The sequence below is a fragment of the Cynara cardunculus genome, assembly GCF_001531365.2.
Source record: "Cynara cardunculus var. scolymus isolate 2C chromosome LG 2, CcrdV1, whole genome shotgun sequence".
Taxonomy (NCBI): Eukaryota; Viridiplantae; Streptophyta; class Magnoliopsida; order Asterales; family Asteraceae; genus Cynara; species Cynara cardunculus.
Window position 1 is genome coordinate 4,566,360 of NC_037529.1, and position 18,515 is coordinate 4,584,874.

General features: G+C 33.7%; 2 protein-coding genes across 2 annotated transcripts; one reads left to right on the forward strand and one right to left on the reverse strand.

The window, feature by feature from the left end:
* Positions 1 to 4,023: 4,023 nt before the first annotated feature.
* On the forward strand, positions 4,024 to 9,005 carry LOC112508177 (mitochondrial substrate carrier family protein B-like). Its single transcript, XM_025112960.1, has 7 exons — positions 4,024 to 4,336; positions 5,267 to 5,443; positions 5,577 to 5,726; positions 6,790 to 6,891; positions 7,449 to 7,519; positions 7,603 to 7,670; positions 8,530 to 9,005. Exons 1-7 carry the CDS (start codon positions 4,100 to 4,102, stop codon positions 8,763 to 8,765), a joined length of 1,041 nt encoding a protein of 346 aa, XP_024968728.1. The 5' UTR covers positions 4,024 to 4,099; the 3' UTR covers positions 8,766 to 9,005.
* Positions 9,006 to 9,394: 389 nt separating this feature from the next.
* On the reverse strand, positions 9,395 to 14,807 carry LOC112507525 (protein NRT1/ PTR FAMILY 5.6-like). The gene is made up of 4 exons (XM_025112154.1): positions 14,658 to 14,807; positions 11,881 to 12,098; positions 10,717 to 11,261; positions 9,395 to 10,616 (listed from the first exon to the last, which is right to left on the reverse strand). The coding sequence occupies exons 1-4, from the start codon at positions 14,791 to 14,793 to the stop codon at positions 9,731 to 9,733; spliced, it is 1,785 nt and encodes a 594-aa protein (XP_024967922.1). The 5' UTR covers positions 14,794 to 14,807; the 3' UTR covers positions 9,395 to 9,730.
* Positions 14,808 to 18,515: the final 3,708 nt, after the last annotated feature.

Here is an 18,515-nt window from a genome sequence, read left to right on the forward strand (position 1 = left end):
ATATATATATATATATATAATTATAAAATTGAATAAAATATTAATATATTTTCTTAGAGTTCTACTTTATTGACTTCTAAATACAGAGATCAGCATTTTAAAGCTCTATTGTTTTAGTGTTGAATTGAAGATGGTCTTAAAAATAAAAAGGTGAGATGTTTGTAACTTTAATAACTTTTCATGGGTTTTAATCTCACTTTCCATTTCCTTTTCCTTCTGTATTTTTACGTTCCTATACTTTCTCTTGCTTTCCTTTCCTTCATAAAAAAGATTTCGAGAATACAATAAATACATATTTGTGATAAGTTTTCTCCATCTTATAATTAATACTATAAATGGGAAAATAAACATTTACTTTTTTAAAATAAATACGTATTTTATGACAACTAAAATAATAATGTAGACACTTATTTAGTACGAAGTGTATGTCACGTTTTTTTCTTTCCCTAATCTAAAATATTTAAATTTGAATGTATCTACTCATTGGCTAGATAAGATATACGTCATTAAATATACATTCAATTAGGATGGATTTTGGTACGCAAATAAGGTTGAATGAACAATAATGATCATAGACTATTGAAAGTGTTGTAGGTTTAAGGGTTTGAATTTGACATGCGTAATTTATTTGTTTATTAATCATGTCTCATCTTTTTTGTTTCTGTTCTATCTATTTTGATGGGATAAAAAAATAGCAAATTACATGAAAAAGTAACGTACTTTAACTTGATTATTATTTCGGGTAACGTACTTTCAAAACTTTCATTTTGTTACTGATATGTAAAGTTTTAAGCATTTAAGTACCCGAGTAACAGGTTGAAGTATTAACCGGTTACTATGTTGATGTGGCGAATAATGTGGTATCCGGTTAATGCTTCAACAAATAATAATGAGTTGGATACCACAATACTCGTCACGTCAACATGGTAACCGGTTAATGCTTCAACCGGTTACCCGAGTACTTAAATGGAAGTTTTGAAAATACGTTACCCAAATTTTAAATCAAGTTAAAGTACGTTAATTTTTTATACAATTTGTCCTAAAAAAATGCGTTTTTTGTTCAAGACACTCTTTGTCATCTCCTAAATTTTGTGTAGGTACCAAATACTCTCTTAATATGATAGTCGTATCGAATAACTTCCACTTATGACAGATATAAATACTGTCGTCGTTCTTGATGCTGTTTTTTTTTTCAAAAAACATAAAATTGTTTGTAAGAATGGAAAATATGACGGATCAAGCGATGTAAGAATAACATGAACAATACATCTAATAAATAAGAAGTTTGATATGCAGATCTATGCCGTAACTACCTCTCAAATGAACATTTGAGTAACAATTTAGAGTATTTCCAACAACTATATTGTTATTTTAAAAAAATAAAATTTAAAATTTAAAATCTCTATAAAATTACAGTTAACTTCAACAACTACTTTAGTTTAACAAATCTGACATTATTTATATTATTTAAAATATTTTATACAGTTTAACAAAATGTTATTTATACTTCTAAACATTTGTATTTAATAACTCTTATTGTTAAAAAAATTAAAATATTATTTTTATATTTCTTTAAATTTGTTATATTTTGAGCTATTATTTTATTTTATTGGGGATAATTTAGGTAAAAGACAAAATTATTATAATATTTAAAAAAAATAAAAAAAGGGTAGAGATGGTGTCAGAAATATGTTGGGGTAAAAAGCAATGGTGGTACTTTGAACAACTATCAATGTCATCAAAGGCTTTTGGGATTCATGATTCCCTCCTGCCTTACCTATCACTGCCTCCCCAACACCTAGTTTTACATTACTCAAATATTAGTTTTGGAGATGACTCCAAAATCAGGTTAAATCATGTATTAAAAATATAAAAAGTAGATACAGTTTTAACAATGTATAAAGATGCAATTAGTTTATTTCTGTTGTTAAATCCACTTCAACCTAGAGATGGTTAAAAATCGGTCTCGGATCCTAAATACTATTTCCTAAACCGGTACTGGTTTAGGTCCTGACCAAAAACTCAAGGCCTGATTTAGGTTATTCATAATCGGTTATGAGAACCGGTCTTGGTCCGGGGTCCAAACCGGTCCCGATCATTTTTCTTCCAAAACTCAATTTTGAACGTAAGAAAAATAATCTTATTGAAAATTCACTTAATTTTTTTTTAATTGAGYCGTTCAAATATACTTTAAAAATATTTTTCTAAATTTTTTTATACAAAAATGTTATAAATGGTTTTATAGTTATTATTTTTGAGATTTAGTAGTGGAACGCTTACAAAAACTTGAAAAAGATTAAAACAAAAAACTTGAAAATCTTGTAAAAATATTGAAAAATTTGATATATAATTTCTAAAAACTTAACTTTAAGAAAAAAAAAGGATCTATGTATAACCGGTCCTGGGACGGGTGGAGCTAGGAAATTTTCTAAAAATCATAACTGGTTAACAATTACATTTAACTTCAATAGATTTTTTTTCTATAAATATTTCAACATATGTTATATTATTAAATATGTTATAAATGTATCACCCTAATACATATTTTAAAAGTTATATAAAATAATAATAATTCAATAATTTCATTGGTCCATTTTTTAAAATAAAAAAATGAATTCTCTTTCCACATTTAATATTTTATGAATTCTTTAAATGGATATCTATATTTCAGATAACAACCTACAGAATAAAAGCTCCGTTTTCTCTATTTGAAATAATTAATTGGAGATATCATAAAAAACATAGAAAAATAAACCGATATTAAATGAACCTTTGCAAAACTTGCTTTTTTAGACTCTAAATTAAAGTTGTGAAAACAAAAATTGATTTCCTTAACTGTTGAAATTCATGAAAATTATTTGTGAAATTTATGAAAATGTTGACGAGTCAACCCAATATGACTCGACCTATGTTGACCCAAACTTATTTTGACTCAATATTCAACCCGTCTGACGGGTCTTATTATCTATACTATATTATAAAGCTTTTGCCAAAAGTTCTTAAAACCACTTTTATGAATAAAATACTATTATCTAATGTATATTACTTAAAGTTCAAGACTACATGTAAATTGTATATAAGTATAATTTACAAAAGCTCTATTTTTCAATTCGTGTAACTAACTGTAGATAAAACATAATTAAATACAAGATAAATATCTCATTTTAAATATAAAAATTCTAAAATATAATCAGGATAATCATTGACTTTTAACAACATACTTAATTATTATCTTTGTATAGAAATATATTATCAAATCAAAAATAAATTACTTCATTATCAAACATAAATTAAATTATAATAAAAAATTAAATTAAAAAATATATACATAAAACTAGAAATTTTAAATAGTTAATTTGATACTAATATCGATGTATTTTTTTTTTTCAAATTTATACTTTATTCAAAAATAAAAACATTATTGTTTTCTCAAAATTATATAAAACCGTATTATATCGACAAAAACAAAAAATAAAACAAAAATATTAAAACCAAAATGTATTTTGCTGCATTGTGCAAATATCATTCTAGTATATAATAAAAAACTCATATCCTACTTTTCATATATAATTTCACATTTATTATAATATATTCTGTTTGTAGCATATTCTCTTTCTCTTTCTAGTTTATTGTGATCTCACATTTTTGCGGTATTTCAAACACTGTGTTTAACGTTTTGTTTGAACTCGTTGCCTATTTTTAACTGACTCGATCGATCCTACTTTCAGTTAATCAGAATAACAATTACGTTCCATTAATTGCCTTTTCTAAATTCTCAAACCACATGATATCGATCGTCAAAAATTTCAAGCTAAAACGTTACACGATTATCGTTTCGTCTTTAAAATCGTAACCGGTTCGGGTTTTGTTGAAGACATTTAGGATCAATGTTTGGGCTTCAACGGGCTGGAACTTTTGGGCCACAGTTTTGCGGTTGGGGCCGGGCCGGGTTGAGATCCAGTGATTACAAATTTTAAATGAAGATATTAGGGTTTTTCAGGGGTTTCTCTTGCTTTATGATCAAATCGTATAAATCCTCTGCCAATCTATATTCCAAATTCCAAGTGTTTAACGATTTTCATCGCACAAATTGTTGTGGATGGAAGCTCAAGTGGGGGTATCTAGTCATGGAGGAGTTGTGGATGGCAGTACCGCGGTGAAGTTTTTGCAAAAGCAGCAGGTGGTGGCGCCGGCTACGGCATCGGCTTCGTCGCCACGTCATCATCAACAGTCTGCGGAGATAGGCACGGTACCGCAGCTTCTGGCGGGAGGTATTGCGGGTGCTTTTAGCAAAACATGTACGGCTCCGCTCGCACGCCTCACGATTCTCTTTCAGGTAATTCGATCACTTGATAATTGTATTTTATTATGAATATTTGATTTATATTTGTTGGATGAAACTGTGTCTGGAAATTGGATGAATCTGCAACCGGGACCCCGGATTGGGGTTTTATAGGTGTATAAGTCTAGTTTTTATATTCAGGAAATGGAAAAGATCAAAAGGGTTTAAGGCATCCATGGATTCTTTTCTGTTCATTAGTTCTTTTGCGCATCCGTCTTCCAAGCCATGGTCTTTGAATTTCTATCTTCTGCTGTAGAATTTTGAATGCTGAGTTCATCCACAGAATGGAATCGTTTCAGACCTATTATCTATCACGCTAAACCACAAATCTAACATTCCCTACAAAGTGTTGGATTCATTTTTTTAAAGTTATGCGGATATTTAAGATTGCATATGAACTGGGTATGTTGTAAAATGTGATGTATCTTGCATGAAACTTGATGAACATACCATTTTAACAGATCTCATTCAATCAACAAGCGATACCGAGGATCATAAGAAGGAATATTTGAGAAACTGTGTGTAGTTTCATGAGTTTCTCTTAGATGCATAGAAAATTGCATATTACAAAAATCTTCTTTAGAAAGTTGATTAATTTGATTATAATAGGGGTAAAGGAAAGGTTGTTTAGATCTTCTAGTTTCTGTTTGGAGGTAGTAACGTTTACTTTAGTAATACAATATGGAGCTTCATAGCTACCATTGTATATTTCTCTTTAGAATCAAACAAAGGTACGTTGTTCTTTCTCTCCTGCTTTGTGTTTCATTTTTCTTCACCATGTTCTTCCTAATGAGAGCAATTCCATTACATTGTTGAAATTCTTTCTCTTATCTTCTTTTATTGGTCCACATGTTTGGGCATTGTAATTTGATTGGTACTTCCATAATCTTTAATGGGTGGTCAATTTTGTGTTGGATTCTGTAGGTGCAAGGTATGCATTCTGAGGTGGCACTGTTGAGCAGGCCTTGTATATGGAACGAGGCATCACGTATTGCTAATGAAGAGGGTTTTAGAGCCTTTTGGAAAGGAAATCTGGTTACTATTGCTCATCGCCTTCCTTATACAGCAGTTAACTTCTATGCCTATGAGCAGTACAAAAAGGTGAGTTATTTGTGTCCATTTATTAGTTTCTAGTTTAATATTGTGTTATGCTTTTTATGACGATGCTATTAAGGGACTATTAGAAGCTCCTCACGTGTCACCATTAACTTTTTAATTATTTTATTGTTTGCAGTTGTTAAAGTCAATTCCAAGTATAGGAAATAACAGCGAAAGTGCAGCTGCAGATGCTTGTGTGCACTTCGTTGGCGGTGGAATGTCGGGAATAACAGCTGCTATGGCCACTTATCCTTTAGATCTTGTCAGGACACGTCTTGCAGCGCAGGTGTAAAAGGAATGCTTTAAATTATCCAGTAACTATTTCTTTTTCTAATTAAAATTATATTCATTTATGTTTTTGTAGAAATGTCAATGAAGTTTATAGAATAGATATTGTTATTCACCGCTTTTGATGTTTGTATCAGTGTTCTAAAAGGCATTAGGCGGAGCCAGGCGGTTGACCGAGCGACTAGCGCTTGATCAATTATACGAGGTTTAATCGGATTATTAAGTGGATGCATTAAGCAATCTATTTTTAATGTATGGAATTCAATTGATATATAAAATAGCCTTTAGTGTTAGAATTACCAATTTTTCTATTCGTACCATTATAGTATATTTTTAATAAATTAACCAAATAAATTCAAGTCCTCAAGTTTCTTTTCATTTTGTCTATATTTTAGGGATAATTTTAACAAGTTAACAGTTTCTGAAAGTGAATAGGATAGTGCGTATAAAATGTATATATATTAAGAAGAAATGCTGAGGGGGTTGTTTGTCATTGATGAAACTTGGTCATAAGTTAACTTTTTATTTGCTAGCACGAAGTTGGGGGTTCTTTATCAGAAACATTTGACAAACTACAGTTGGCTTTTTATCTCTTCTTTCAATTACATATAATTAATTGCCCCAATACTCCTTCGATTCTCCAACGTCAACTTGAAATCAGAATTTGCAAAGACAAAATCGGAACTTGCAAGATGAAGTTGGAACTCAGAAGGCGAATTGAAAACGTGGAACTTGCAAGATGGAATTAGTGGCAGCTGGTAAGTTCAACCATCTGAGCTAAACCACTTAATTTTCCGATTTGATCATAATCGCGGCTCTGTGCCCCTCGCCTCTGCCTAGGCGGCTGCTTAATCCGATTTTTGGAACACTGGTTTTTATCTGATCTTGTTAATATGTTTGCTCTTTTATCTTTTGTACTTACAAAATGTTCTTACTTTTGCTTAATTCAATGAGAGTGTTTTATGTATAGCTTATGTTAGGTTGCACCAACAGTTTCTACCAGTGCCCTCGTGTATTCCTGTAGGGACTACAGTCTTACCTTTGTTTATTTCATATTGCAGAGAAGCACAATATACTATCAGGGAATCGGGCATGCGCTCAGTACAATTTGCAGAGAAGAGGGTTTTTTTGGCTTGTATAAGGGACTTGGAGCAACCTTATTGGTAATCACTTTTACTGTACTACTTCAAACCTTCCATTACAACAAAATCGTCTTTATAGGACGTCAAATATGTCTAAATGTCTTAATAAACTACTATGTAGGACTTATGTTTATAAGACCAAACAGTTGGGCGTCATATATAAAGGTGTTATTGTTACAATAAGTTGATAGGACGCTTTTGGGCCTCCTAACAACTTTTCAGGACACTTTTGAAATTAAACGTTCTATTTGTCTTTTTATATGACATTATTTTAAAACACGTCTTAAAACAAGTGCCGTATAAAATGATGTGTTTATAGGACACTTCTAAAAAATGTTCTATAAAAAGCTAACATGACACTTCATTTCAAAAGTGCCCTAAAAAAGCTTGTTAGGAAGGCCAAAAGTTGACATTAATTTATCGTAACACCTTATGTAGGACATATAATTGTTTGATAAATTTAAGTCTGTAGTCTGTTAAGACATGTAGACATAGTTGGTCTCCTATAAAACCGATTTTGTTGTAGTTTTTTCAGCTATAAATCATGTGCACTTGGTTCCATTTTGTCACTCTTGCAGGGTGTTGGACCAAGTATCGCGATTAGCTTTTCTGTTTATGAAAGCTTGCGGTCATATTGGAAATCTCAAAGGTATACGCTCTGTACACATGTTGAACACAAAAATAAATGCAGCTTTTTTGCAACTCGGTGTTGATACGTTCATTCTATGATAGGCCAAACGATTCCACTGTCATGGTCAGTCTCACTTGTGGCAGTCTCTCAGGCATTGCTTCTTCAACAGGTCAGCTTGTCTGCAATAATGCATCCCTTTAGACATCCATGCCCACCATCTTTATCTATGTCCTGTTTCTTTACATTTTTTTGATCCTTAAGGGTGCAGCCTATAGATGATGTAGTTGAATACAAGGGAGTTTTTTTTTTTTTTTTTTTTGGGGGGGGGGGGGGGGTAAGAGGACTGGCAGTTTAGGCTGGGGATATGTTTTTATCGACGGTTTTCCAATCTTTTTGGAAGCTCTGTTACGCTTGTACCAAGACTATATATTGATTGGACGAGTAATAAATAAACGAAAATATGAAAGTTCATACTGTATGTTATATCAGAAGTCTTCCAAATTAAAACAACAAAATTGTCTCAAAATGACAAGGTAACATATGAAATTCACTTAAGCCTAATTGGCTAAAAAAAGTAACAGCGTAAAATGTTATAATTTGGCTTGAAGTTAAAGCATATATAATTGTGTAAAAGCTAAAAACATGTATAATTTGCCCAAAAGTTTCGGGGGCCCTTGTCCTTGTCTCATATTGAAACACCCGCAGGCACGGCCCTGATTTTTGCCTTACCTTTTCAGTGTGTTGTTGTACACTTATTGGTTTTTTTCTTACTTATTTCTCACGTGCTTTGTTCACCATATGCTAAACCGTACTTTTGCTAGGGGTCTTTACGGAAACAGTTGCTTTACTCTTTGGATAGATTTTAGGTCTACATATATCTCACCTCAAACTATATTTTTTGAGTGGCATTTACTGGGTTCATTTTGATAGGCAAAGTTGTGACTCTAGATAGAAACTCGCAAAAAAAAAGGAAATATTGCATTTAGTTTGATTGCATCCGTGTATTTATTTTATTTCCCATTTTGCAGCAACTTTTCCTTTGGATCTCGTGAGAAGGAGAAAGCAGTTGGAAGGAGTGGGTGGTCGGGCACGTGTTTACAATACGGGGTTAGTTGGGACATTCGGGCACATCGTGCGCAGTGAAGGCTTTCGTGGTCTATATAGAGGCATTCTTCCAGAGTTTTACAAAGTCGTCCCTGGTGTAGGAATCGTTTTCATGACATACGAGACACTGAAGAAGCTTCTCTCGGAAGGGACTTTTTAGGTGACCAAGTTTCTGCATTTGTTCTATTTCTACCTTTTTAACGCTAGTATCCGTACTACCTGTAGATCTTCAATTCTCTTCGCGCGATGAACCAGTTCTTCGTTAGGATAGAGATCGGGAAAAAAAATGTATGGTTTTTGTAGGAGGTTACGGTAGCAGGCTATGAGTTAAATTTTTTTGGTGTATAGGTGGTAGATTCCGGAAATGGTCATCCCAATTCCAATATATTCTTCTGTTTCTGGAAATTTTGATGGTATATGTTGTGTTTCATTTCTTGTCTTCTCTCTAATTCAAGGGCATAATTGGAAAAAAGACTTGGAAAATTTGTTCGGGTCTATTCGATTCATTGTATACCGTATCTTTGTTTTCATCCAAGTTGTTATAACAAATCGTTCGTTTACTGGAACGATAGATACGATATGTTTTTGAAAACCTTAGATGCATACTACGAAGTTCTTATTGGGATGAGAAATGTAACATCTCATACACCTGTACTCGATATTGTCCGTTTTATCCACATCTGCGTGGTTTTAGAAGGCGTTTGATAGCGTAGGTATTTCCTTATCAGCAGTATGTATTTCAGGAGAAATTAAAAAGCAAGGGATTGAAAATCCATTGAATATATCGCGTACATACTCATGAATCTAAAATTACAAGAAGATAGCAAAATCTTTATACTAAATGGATCATAAAGTTCATTTGCAAACATGTCATCCGTTGTGAACTGATGAACAAAGGAGGGAGCGACACGTGTCCTCCATTCATCATGAATAATGAACCTAAATATTCATGATGAATACCATGTAAATAACTGGACACGTGGCAACATGACACGCTCTCGTTTGTCGTTTGCAATTGAATCTCTATTGCCATATATAATTTTAATTCATATATATAAAACATATTCCTATAACTACTGTCTACTGGCCTGCAAATTTATTTATGTGTATATATATATATATATATCAAGCCCTTGCCCCTTGGCCATCACCTTGGTAGCAATCAGCCACCGCCACCGTGCCGCCGGTGGTCTTTCTCTGCACATTCTTGTACGAATATCTGCTGGCCACAAACACATACACACAGAGGTTCGCGGACGTGATGGCCGCCAGAAACCAGTAGAAATGGTCCAGACGGCTGCCGTTTAAATCTTTTCCGAACCAACTTTTGCCGGAAACTTTCTCCGTCACATGATCGACAATCGTGATCAAGAAGCTACTCAAGAAGTTCCCGGCTCCGATCACGCTCAAATACAGCGCGATCCCTAAGCTCCTCATTGAATCCGGAACTTGGTCGTAAAAGTATTCTTGGAGACCAACCAAAGTGAACCCATCTGCGATTCCGATGATTACGAACTGGGGTGCTAACCAGAACACGCTCATGGTGATCGAGCTGTGTAACGGGTCATTTTGAACGATGGTCAGCCGCTTTCTTTCGACAACGGCGGACACGATCATGGCTGTGACGGAAAACGCCTGTCCGATCCCGATCCTTTGGAGGATATTGATTCCTCTTTCGGTTCCCGTTACACGTCTTAATAACGGGATTAGGATTCGGTCGTAAACCGCTACCGAAAGCATCATACCGCAGGCCGCTAGGCTGTAGATCGAGGCTGGTGGGAGGGTGAAGCTACGCGTGATCTCGCGGTCCAGTTGGGTGCCTTGTTTGATGAAGAATGTCGTGGATTGTGCAACGCACATCCCGAACGGTAGGGTAGTTAGCCAAATAGGGATCATATTCAATAGCAGCTTCATTTCCTCGACCCTCGTTACGGTCGCTAGTCTCCATGGATCTTGTTGCTTCGTGTCGGAAAAATCTTTTTCTTCGATAACCGCCGCTTTATCAAGAAATCTGTAAAAGAAGCGGAATAAGAACATGATTGTTTGGTTACATAAAACAATCTATTAAGACACAGCTTAATATAAAACAGTCTATTAAGACATTTGCTTACTTGAAGCTTTCTGTGTGGCAAAGGAGCCTCTCTTGGGTCTTTACTGATTTAGGCACTTCATATAACTCACTAGGATTAGAAGGGTAAGACAGATTTCTTTTAGAAAATGCAGCAACACACACTTGTATCATCGGTTTCAACGGGCTTCCGGGCTTCCGATATCGATAAATTGGCCTCCCGATGACGAAGATCACCACCGAACAAGCCATTACGGCTGTAAGAACGATATCCGCTTGACCCCAACCAATGTGCACTTGCATGTATACGATAAGCGTTACACCGAGTAATAGTCCAGCGCAAAGGCCCGCGTTCCACCAGTTGAAGAACGACATCTTCTTTTTGCGTTCGTCCGGATGATCATCGTCGAATTGATCGGCTCCGAAACTTTCTAACGAGGGTTTGTGGCCACCGGTTCCCACGGACACCAAGTATATTGCGATGAAGAAGACGATTACGTGGATTTTCCGTGGTTCTAGACAATGGTCGTGACTTGCGCATGGCTTCAAGCTCGGAACCATACTCGACAACGTTAAGAGAATCAAACCCTGTGGTCGGTAAACGAACATAATAAGTCATATTCAAGTTCCGATCTAAAAAAAAACTAGTACGACACTTTATTTCAGAAGGTTTCACTCCAATTTCAAGATTGGATGAGTGTTTAGTAAGCAACATCGGAAGGTAGCAGAACGAAGTATTGCAAATGCAATAGTCGAGCGTTATATCAACTTATTGTAACATCTTTACATATGACACAATTATTAGGTCTTGTCAACATTCTTTTATAACATTTTATTAGGATATTTAGACATATTTGACGTCTTATAAAACCAAATTTGTTTTAATGAACCACATAATGCACCAAGAGTTATGTGAGACCCGTGATACCACCTTTTCAAGTCCATTTTAGTAATACATTTTTTTAGCTGTCACATATGTGGAACCCCATTAAATTACTCTTCTAAACAGTCTTTAAAAAAGCAACAGAGGTTCCAACATATATTAAAGCAGAAAGAGCCAACTTTAGCTGATGTAAAACTCTTAATACCAGTTGTGTTCTTTTGTCGTGTAAATGAATTTGAAATCTTTTTTTTTCCCAGAAACTAAATGCGGAATTGAAGAACACCATGTTATAACGTTAGGACCGAATCATTAGTCGGGGATTACCATTAGGTAGATAATCGACGATAAAAGAACCGTGGGGAAACGTCCCAAGTAAGCATCGGCTAGAAAGCCTCCAACGAGCGGCATCAGAGTGGTTACACCGGCCCATTGATTGGCGGTCTTGGCTGATGTTTTTACGTCTAGATGAATGACTACGGTAAGGTATATGATTAAACTCGTTGCTATCCCGAAGTAACTCAACCTCTCTGCAAACTCGATTGCTGCAAAATACGTTCACGTTACAAACGATATCAAAACAAATCCATCATATTCCGCCACAACAAAACCGCTAATCATAACATTAACCCTTGTAAGATCGAAAACTTTAGCAGAATATAACATTTCGTTTTACGGGGGAAAGTTCATGTGAGAATCACAAATAATCTAAGAATCAAAGAACTAATTTATAGTTTGTATTCATTGATAAATATACATTATATAAATTTCAGCAATGAATATTTGCGGTTCTCATTTAAACCGAGGCATATACATATACTTATGCATACATATACATATACATATACATATACATATACATATAGGCTCAATCATTTTATGACTCAAACAATTTGTGAGATCTGTGAAAACTTCTATTTAAGGTTTTGTTTCACAAGATTCTTTCAACTTAAGTATATTATTTAATATATTGATGAACGTATATTTGTTTCACAATATATTTATTTTATATGTATTCGGTTCATGATGTGAAACTTTTTTACATGTATTCTTTGTTTTACTAAAGCCCAAAAAAGGTTCACATTGTGAATTGAGTACATCTGAAACAAACACAATGTAAAATAAATATAAGTCAATTACTACATTAAATTCTAATCATAGATAAAATAGGAAATAATACATGATGCATCGTTTCTTAGAGATCACGATTTAAAGAATTCTCAAAAAGAAGGTCCCCATGTATGTATGTGTGTGTGTATATATATATATATATATGTGTGTGTGTGTGTGTGTGTGTATATATAATATTCAGGTTCAAAAGAGAAGACGATCAATTTACGAGAAAACAAGAAGTCCCAATATCGTATAATTTTATATGATCAAAAAGGTGTCTTTACAAGTTCATACATGAAGAGTGTTCATGTTTGAACATCTCTCTCTCTCTCTATATATATATATAKAKAGAGAGAGAGAGAGAGAGAAACTTGAGATCACTTGAGAACAACCTGTTTTTGTGAGACCCGTGACCACGTTTTACACATGAAAATTTATAGCAAAACGCTGTGAAGGTAACATTGACAGTGCTTTTACCAGTGAAGGTTCGGCTCTTTTTTATCTTCATAGTGTTTTGCTGTGAAGTTTCAAGTGTAAAAAATTGGTCTCACAGATCCCACGAAAACAAACTGGTCTCACGTGAACCCAATCTTATGTGTGTGTGTGTGTATACTAGTTGTGTACCCGCGCAATATGGCGGAGAGCCGTGAATTTTAATGATTTTGAAGTTTCACTGGCTTTATTGGAGAAGATTTAACGATGATATAAATCACATTTGGTCTTTACATATTAATACAATTTGAATAAATAGGAGTTATGGTTCCAATTACAGTTTATGGACGAAAAAAGTTGTATGACAGTTTAAAATCCAATATATTTACACCAAGAGCAAAGAATGAGAGATGGTTCCACAAATGCGTTCGATTTACACCAAGAGCAAAGAATCAAGAGAGCGAGACCGAGAGTTCTTGAGCAATTGAATGAGAGATGAATGAGAGAACTTTTAATAACTCACGGTGAATATCAATTTGAATCTCACCTTAGGGGATGGAGATAAGACATAGAGATATAAGAAAGTGAAGACATGAGTAAAATGTATCAAAAGTATCTTGGAAACATGAAAAGAAAAAGTAATAATGCGCATTAGTAACTTGTACTATATGCTATTTTAATTGTAGATTAAGTTTTAAGACTAAATGCATAAAGTAGTAGTACTTAATGCATTATGAGTTGTTTTTAAGACTTGCAAGACTTTGTACATAAATGTATAATACTTTGTGCATTAAAAATTGTTTGTAAGATTTTTGAAAAATTTGGTTTATAAGATAATATATATATATATATATATATATATATATATTATATATGAATGATAATAAATTATCGAATCCAATCTTTTGGATTGTTTGTAGACCATCCTGATGGCCAATCAAACTCCAACTTTACACTGCTTTAGCCTTTTGACTATGCTTTTGGGGTGCAATTATGGCCTTCCTTTTCCATCTTTAATACTGTTTACAGTGAACAATGATGCAACAACGTTTGAAATGCTCTTCATTCACAACACTATATATTAAACACAACGTTATATATATATATATATATATACATATACATATATATATATATATATATATATAATAATGAGTGTTACTGAACAAATACCCTGATCATAAAAAAGGGTGTTGCTTTCTTTAAACTGAATTGTCACAAAAGATCATAAGAATGTGTTATTTTAATGTCACGTGTACCATGTTACCAAGTTCAGTGAAAATATTTAATTATCTCATCACTTTACGTTCCAAAAAGGTGACAGATCTGTGTATATCGTACACCGAGAAGTTGACAGGTGTACACATACCCCGTCTCCACCTCCAAGTAAGACATATTAAGCTCATCCAGTCAGAAACCGAAAGAAATTAAGCCTACTCTTTCCACCAACGTTCAAAACAAAAGGTCAAAATGCAAACGAGTTTTACAAGTATAAAGCATATCGACATTTGACATCACAAGTTTCAATGGATAAACATAGCGGAAATCAGGGTGGTTACCGATGATGAAGAAAGAGGCTTTCCAAGCTCCGGTGGAAGCACGGAGAGGCCTTCTTCCTCGGTGATCGAACGAGGAATCGTAAACCCATTTTTGTTCGTCGATTTCGTGCGCTCGACCTTTCTCGAGATGCTCCATGTGAGTCTTCAATTTAGAGTGAAGAATTGTAGATGTGTTTATGAATGGGAAGCTTTTGGGTTGTTTATATAGTCACAGATTCTCTCTTATCTCCCCTTTTCAGTGGGTTGGTATTTCAAATCTTTTCCATCAAGCGAACTGCTCAACCTTTGCCCCACCGCTCTCGAAAATAGATAAAAACCGTCGCTATCCGTCACAACAACGACACATCGAAATGTCACTATATATATATACACACACGTGTATGTATAATTGTATACGTAGAATGACAGTTACGGTGAGAATGGTAAAAATACATCTAAGTCTTTCATTTAGATGAGTTGACTTTTTAATCTAACTTAGTTTTCTTCGTCTACTTTCACTTACCTTCAATTACGACCTCCAATTACACGAACTTTTACGTACATTTAACTGCTTTTACATGCATGGATTTGTTAAAGTTTCGATCATAGTGATAAGAATGGTTAAGGTAGTTGAATGTATATGAATGTTTTGTTCTCGCATTCTCACTGTATCTGTTATTCTCATCGGAACCTAACCCTATCTTATCTTTTTGTGATAAGGTAACCTTCATAGTGAATTTTTGCAGTGAAGTTTCAAGTGTAAAAATTTGGTCTTATGAATCTCATGAAAACAGGCTGGTAACACGTGAATCCAAACCTAAACATATAGGTAGAGGTTCAAATGAGAACGATAACACTTCTATTTTACGTAAACACGAGAACACCTTTATCACATGACTATGAGGGGACCTGGTGGTGTGCGGGTGACTTGGGCCTCGAACTAGGTCGTCCAGTGGCGGATCCAAGATTTTTATCTAGTGGGGTCACCTTTAAGGTAGACTAAAGGCCCACAAAGTCGTCCGACGTGTTTTTAACCTAATTGAAACTTTTCGAGGGATTTTTAAAGTTTTTTTTATTGATTTCGAAGGAGTTTTTAGTGTTTTTGTCGATTTCGAAGGATTATTTTGGTTGGTTTCAAGAGACCTTTTTGGAGTCGGCATGGTCGACTAGGGTTGTGGGGTCCCTTGTAAAAAAAATTTATTGGGAGGAACTAAGAGAAAAGTTAAAAAAAAAAACTACTTTTAACCCTTGTAATTTTTTTTAATGGGGCCCCTTCCCCCACTCCTTCCTAACTAAGTCCGCCGCTGATCGTGCCAAATGTCGTATACATCTATGATTTTGTATCACATATGTATCATATGTAATAGATTACAATATCACACTGAAAACACCTTATCACATGTGATAGGAGCCTGCTAATGATGTGCGGGTAACTTGGCTCGAAACCTAGGTGACGTCAAAGGTTGTCTGCATATCTGATTTAGTAAAACATGTTCATCATATGTTGTGGATTATGTTATCACATGTGATTGACTATAATAAAAAGATATCATGTTCTCGTTTGAACCCTTCCCTATATATATGAAATTGGTTTTGGGATCATGTGAGAGATCTAAATTTTGTGAAAAACAAAGAAACGTTACAATAAAATGTAAAAGATGTTACGAAGAAGGGTCGTTCTTATGACCGGAACACCATATTATGCATACGTAGATGTATAATCATTTATAAACCTAATGAATTTAACAGATCAGTTTTCTTGTATTGTTTCACATATGAAACGACACATATAAAAATACAATGTTTATACCGTGTTATGTGATTATTACGTTTCTTTTGTTCAACTCTAATACAATTAACCGGCATGAAAACACATATAACGTTATCATTTTCAACGTGTTTGTCTTGGAGAAAAGTCAACATCTTTTTTGGGTTATGAGATCTTAATGACCGACATTCAAGGTGCTAAAAATTTTCTTTTCTATAAGGATTATATATATATATATAGACGGATGTGAAAACCGAGAACGTTCTTATGATATGTGATAATACACGTGAAGGAACCTGGTGGTGTGCAGACGACTTGGCCCGTGACCTATGTCGCGTGAAAGATGGTCTACGTTTTTGATTTAGTATCACATGTGATCGATTATGTTATTAAGAACACCCTGACCACACGTGATAATACATGTGAAGGGGTTTAGTAGTGTGCGTGCGACTTGACTTGCAACTTAGGTCGTGCCAAAGGTCATTCACATCTCTGATTGTATCATATATGTAATTGATTATAGTAAAATGTGTTTTTTGTTTTTTGAAAGATGAATATGTTCTTGTTTGAACTATATATATATATAGCTTGGTTCAAATACTAACAAAAAAATTTGTGTTAACTATGCTAACCAAGATCAACCAATCATATTCCACCTTTTCTTTATGTTCAAATGTAACTCATATATTAAATACAAGGGTAATTAGAGAGAGAGAGGGAGGTTCAGGGGAAACCTTAGATAAATGAAAAACTAGAAAACACCTTATCAACTGTGAGATGAGATGATTTGATGAACGAACGGTTACAATGATTTTTTTTTATTTAAAAACCCTCCACCCCTTATTTTTTATTCAAAAAAAGACCGAAAAAAAAACAAAAACAAAATTTGAGCGAAATAAATTATACCAAAATAACAATCATATTTTTCTCGTTAAAATGACATCCATGTCAATATATATACTTTTTCATTTGTTTTTTTCGTGGTTTTTAGGGTTTTCATTTATTTAGAGTTTTCCCCTAAAATGAACATATACACACATACACACACACATATACGGAGTGAAAGAGAAATCACGTTTCAAATACAACCCTGATCTAAACCATCCATTTTATTTTATTTTGTTTTTCTATTTATTTTTTTTATTGATAATATTTTAGCTCTTCAAATAGTCCCATCATCCTTAATTAAGTTTTTTGATCTATGGAATATTTAGAAAATAGAGGTGCTACCGTTTATTCGTATTAATAGCATACTCATTTTTGGTATATAAATCTTAATCACGATATTGTAAAAAAAGAAAGTTCTCGTACAAGTATCTTTTACTGTATAATCAATTTTATGCTATTTTCTCTAAACATAAATATAAAGTAAACCTCGTTATATATCTGTTATACAAAGAGGATCATAACCGTCATATCAGCTTATCAATGATTCAAAGTTTAATCTCTTCCAGTATTATCAAATTATCAACAAAAAATAAAGTTATAGCATATACAGATTCTATCTTATCTTTAAAAATAAAGAAGCTGTTTCCGTAAAAACTACTGATTTAATAATATCTCAAATGTGATGTCTTAAGGAAGACATTGAAAATGAGAAGTATACAAAGAACAAAGAGAAGGTGAGGTGTCCTCTTACTATTGGTCCTCTCTCAAAGAATAGCTGTAAAATCCCATATGGTCATGGTACAACAATTAATGCATAGAGTACAATCTCTTTAAAGATAACTACTATTGTGTTATATATTCTTCCTAGAATATAATTGACGAAAGCTGACCAATTATGTGCACTCATGTTTCAAAAGCTTATGTTGTCCCTTTCTTGATGGTACAAAAATACAGGGAATGGAATGGGAATATATAAATATCCCATACAAGATAAATTCAATAATTTATCAGATAATGTTTACCGGTAAGAGTCATTACTTTCACTTGCTTTACTTGTATGATTCTCTGCCATCAAAATGAGCTACAATTTTACTGGTAAGTGCTAACTGTGTACAAGTCACCATCCTCAGTTACAGGATAAAATTGTCTGTTCTTGGCACGTCTTTTTTTACCAGGTTATATTTTCAGTTTCTTGTTATGCTTACTCAGTAATAATTCTGAAC

Bases quoted from the DNA above. Each gene is read 5' to 3' on its own strand.
- LOC112507525 (XM_025112154.1), bottom strand. From the start codon at position 14,793: ATGGAGCATCTCGAGAAAGGTCGAGCGCACGAAATCGACGAACAAAAA. The intron at 12,099-14,657 runs GTAACCACCCTG...CGTATTTTGCAG, and splicing joins AGCCTCTTTCTTCATCATCG to CAATCGAGTTTGCAGAGAGG. The intron at 10,617-10,716 runs GTAAGCAAATGT...CTTCTTTTACAG, and splicing joins TGCCACACAGAAAGCTTCAA to ATTTCTTGATAAAGCGGCGG.
- LOC112508177 (XM_025112960.1), top strand. From the start codon at position 4,100: ATGGAAGCTCAAGTGGGGGTATCTAGTCATGGAGGAGTTGTGGATGGC. The intron at 5,444-5,576 runs GTGAGTTATTTG...TATTGTTTGCAG, and splicing joins CCTATGAGCAGTACAAAAAG to TTGTTAAAGTCAATTCCAAG. The intron at 5,727-6,789 runs GTGTAAAAGGAA...TTCATATTGCAG, and splicing joins GGACACGTCTTGCAGCGCAG to AGAAGCACAATATACTATCA.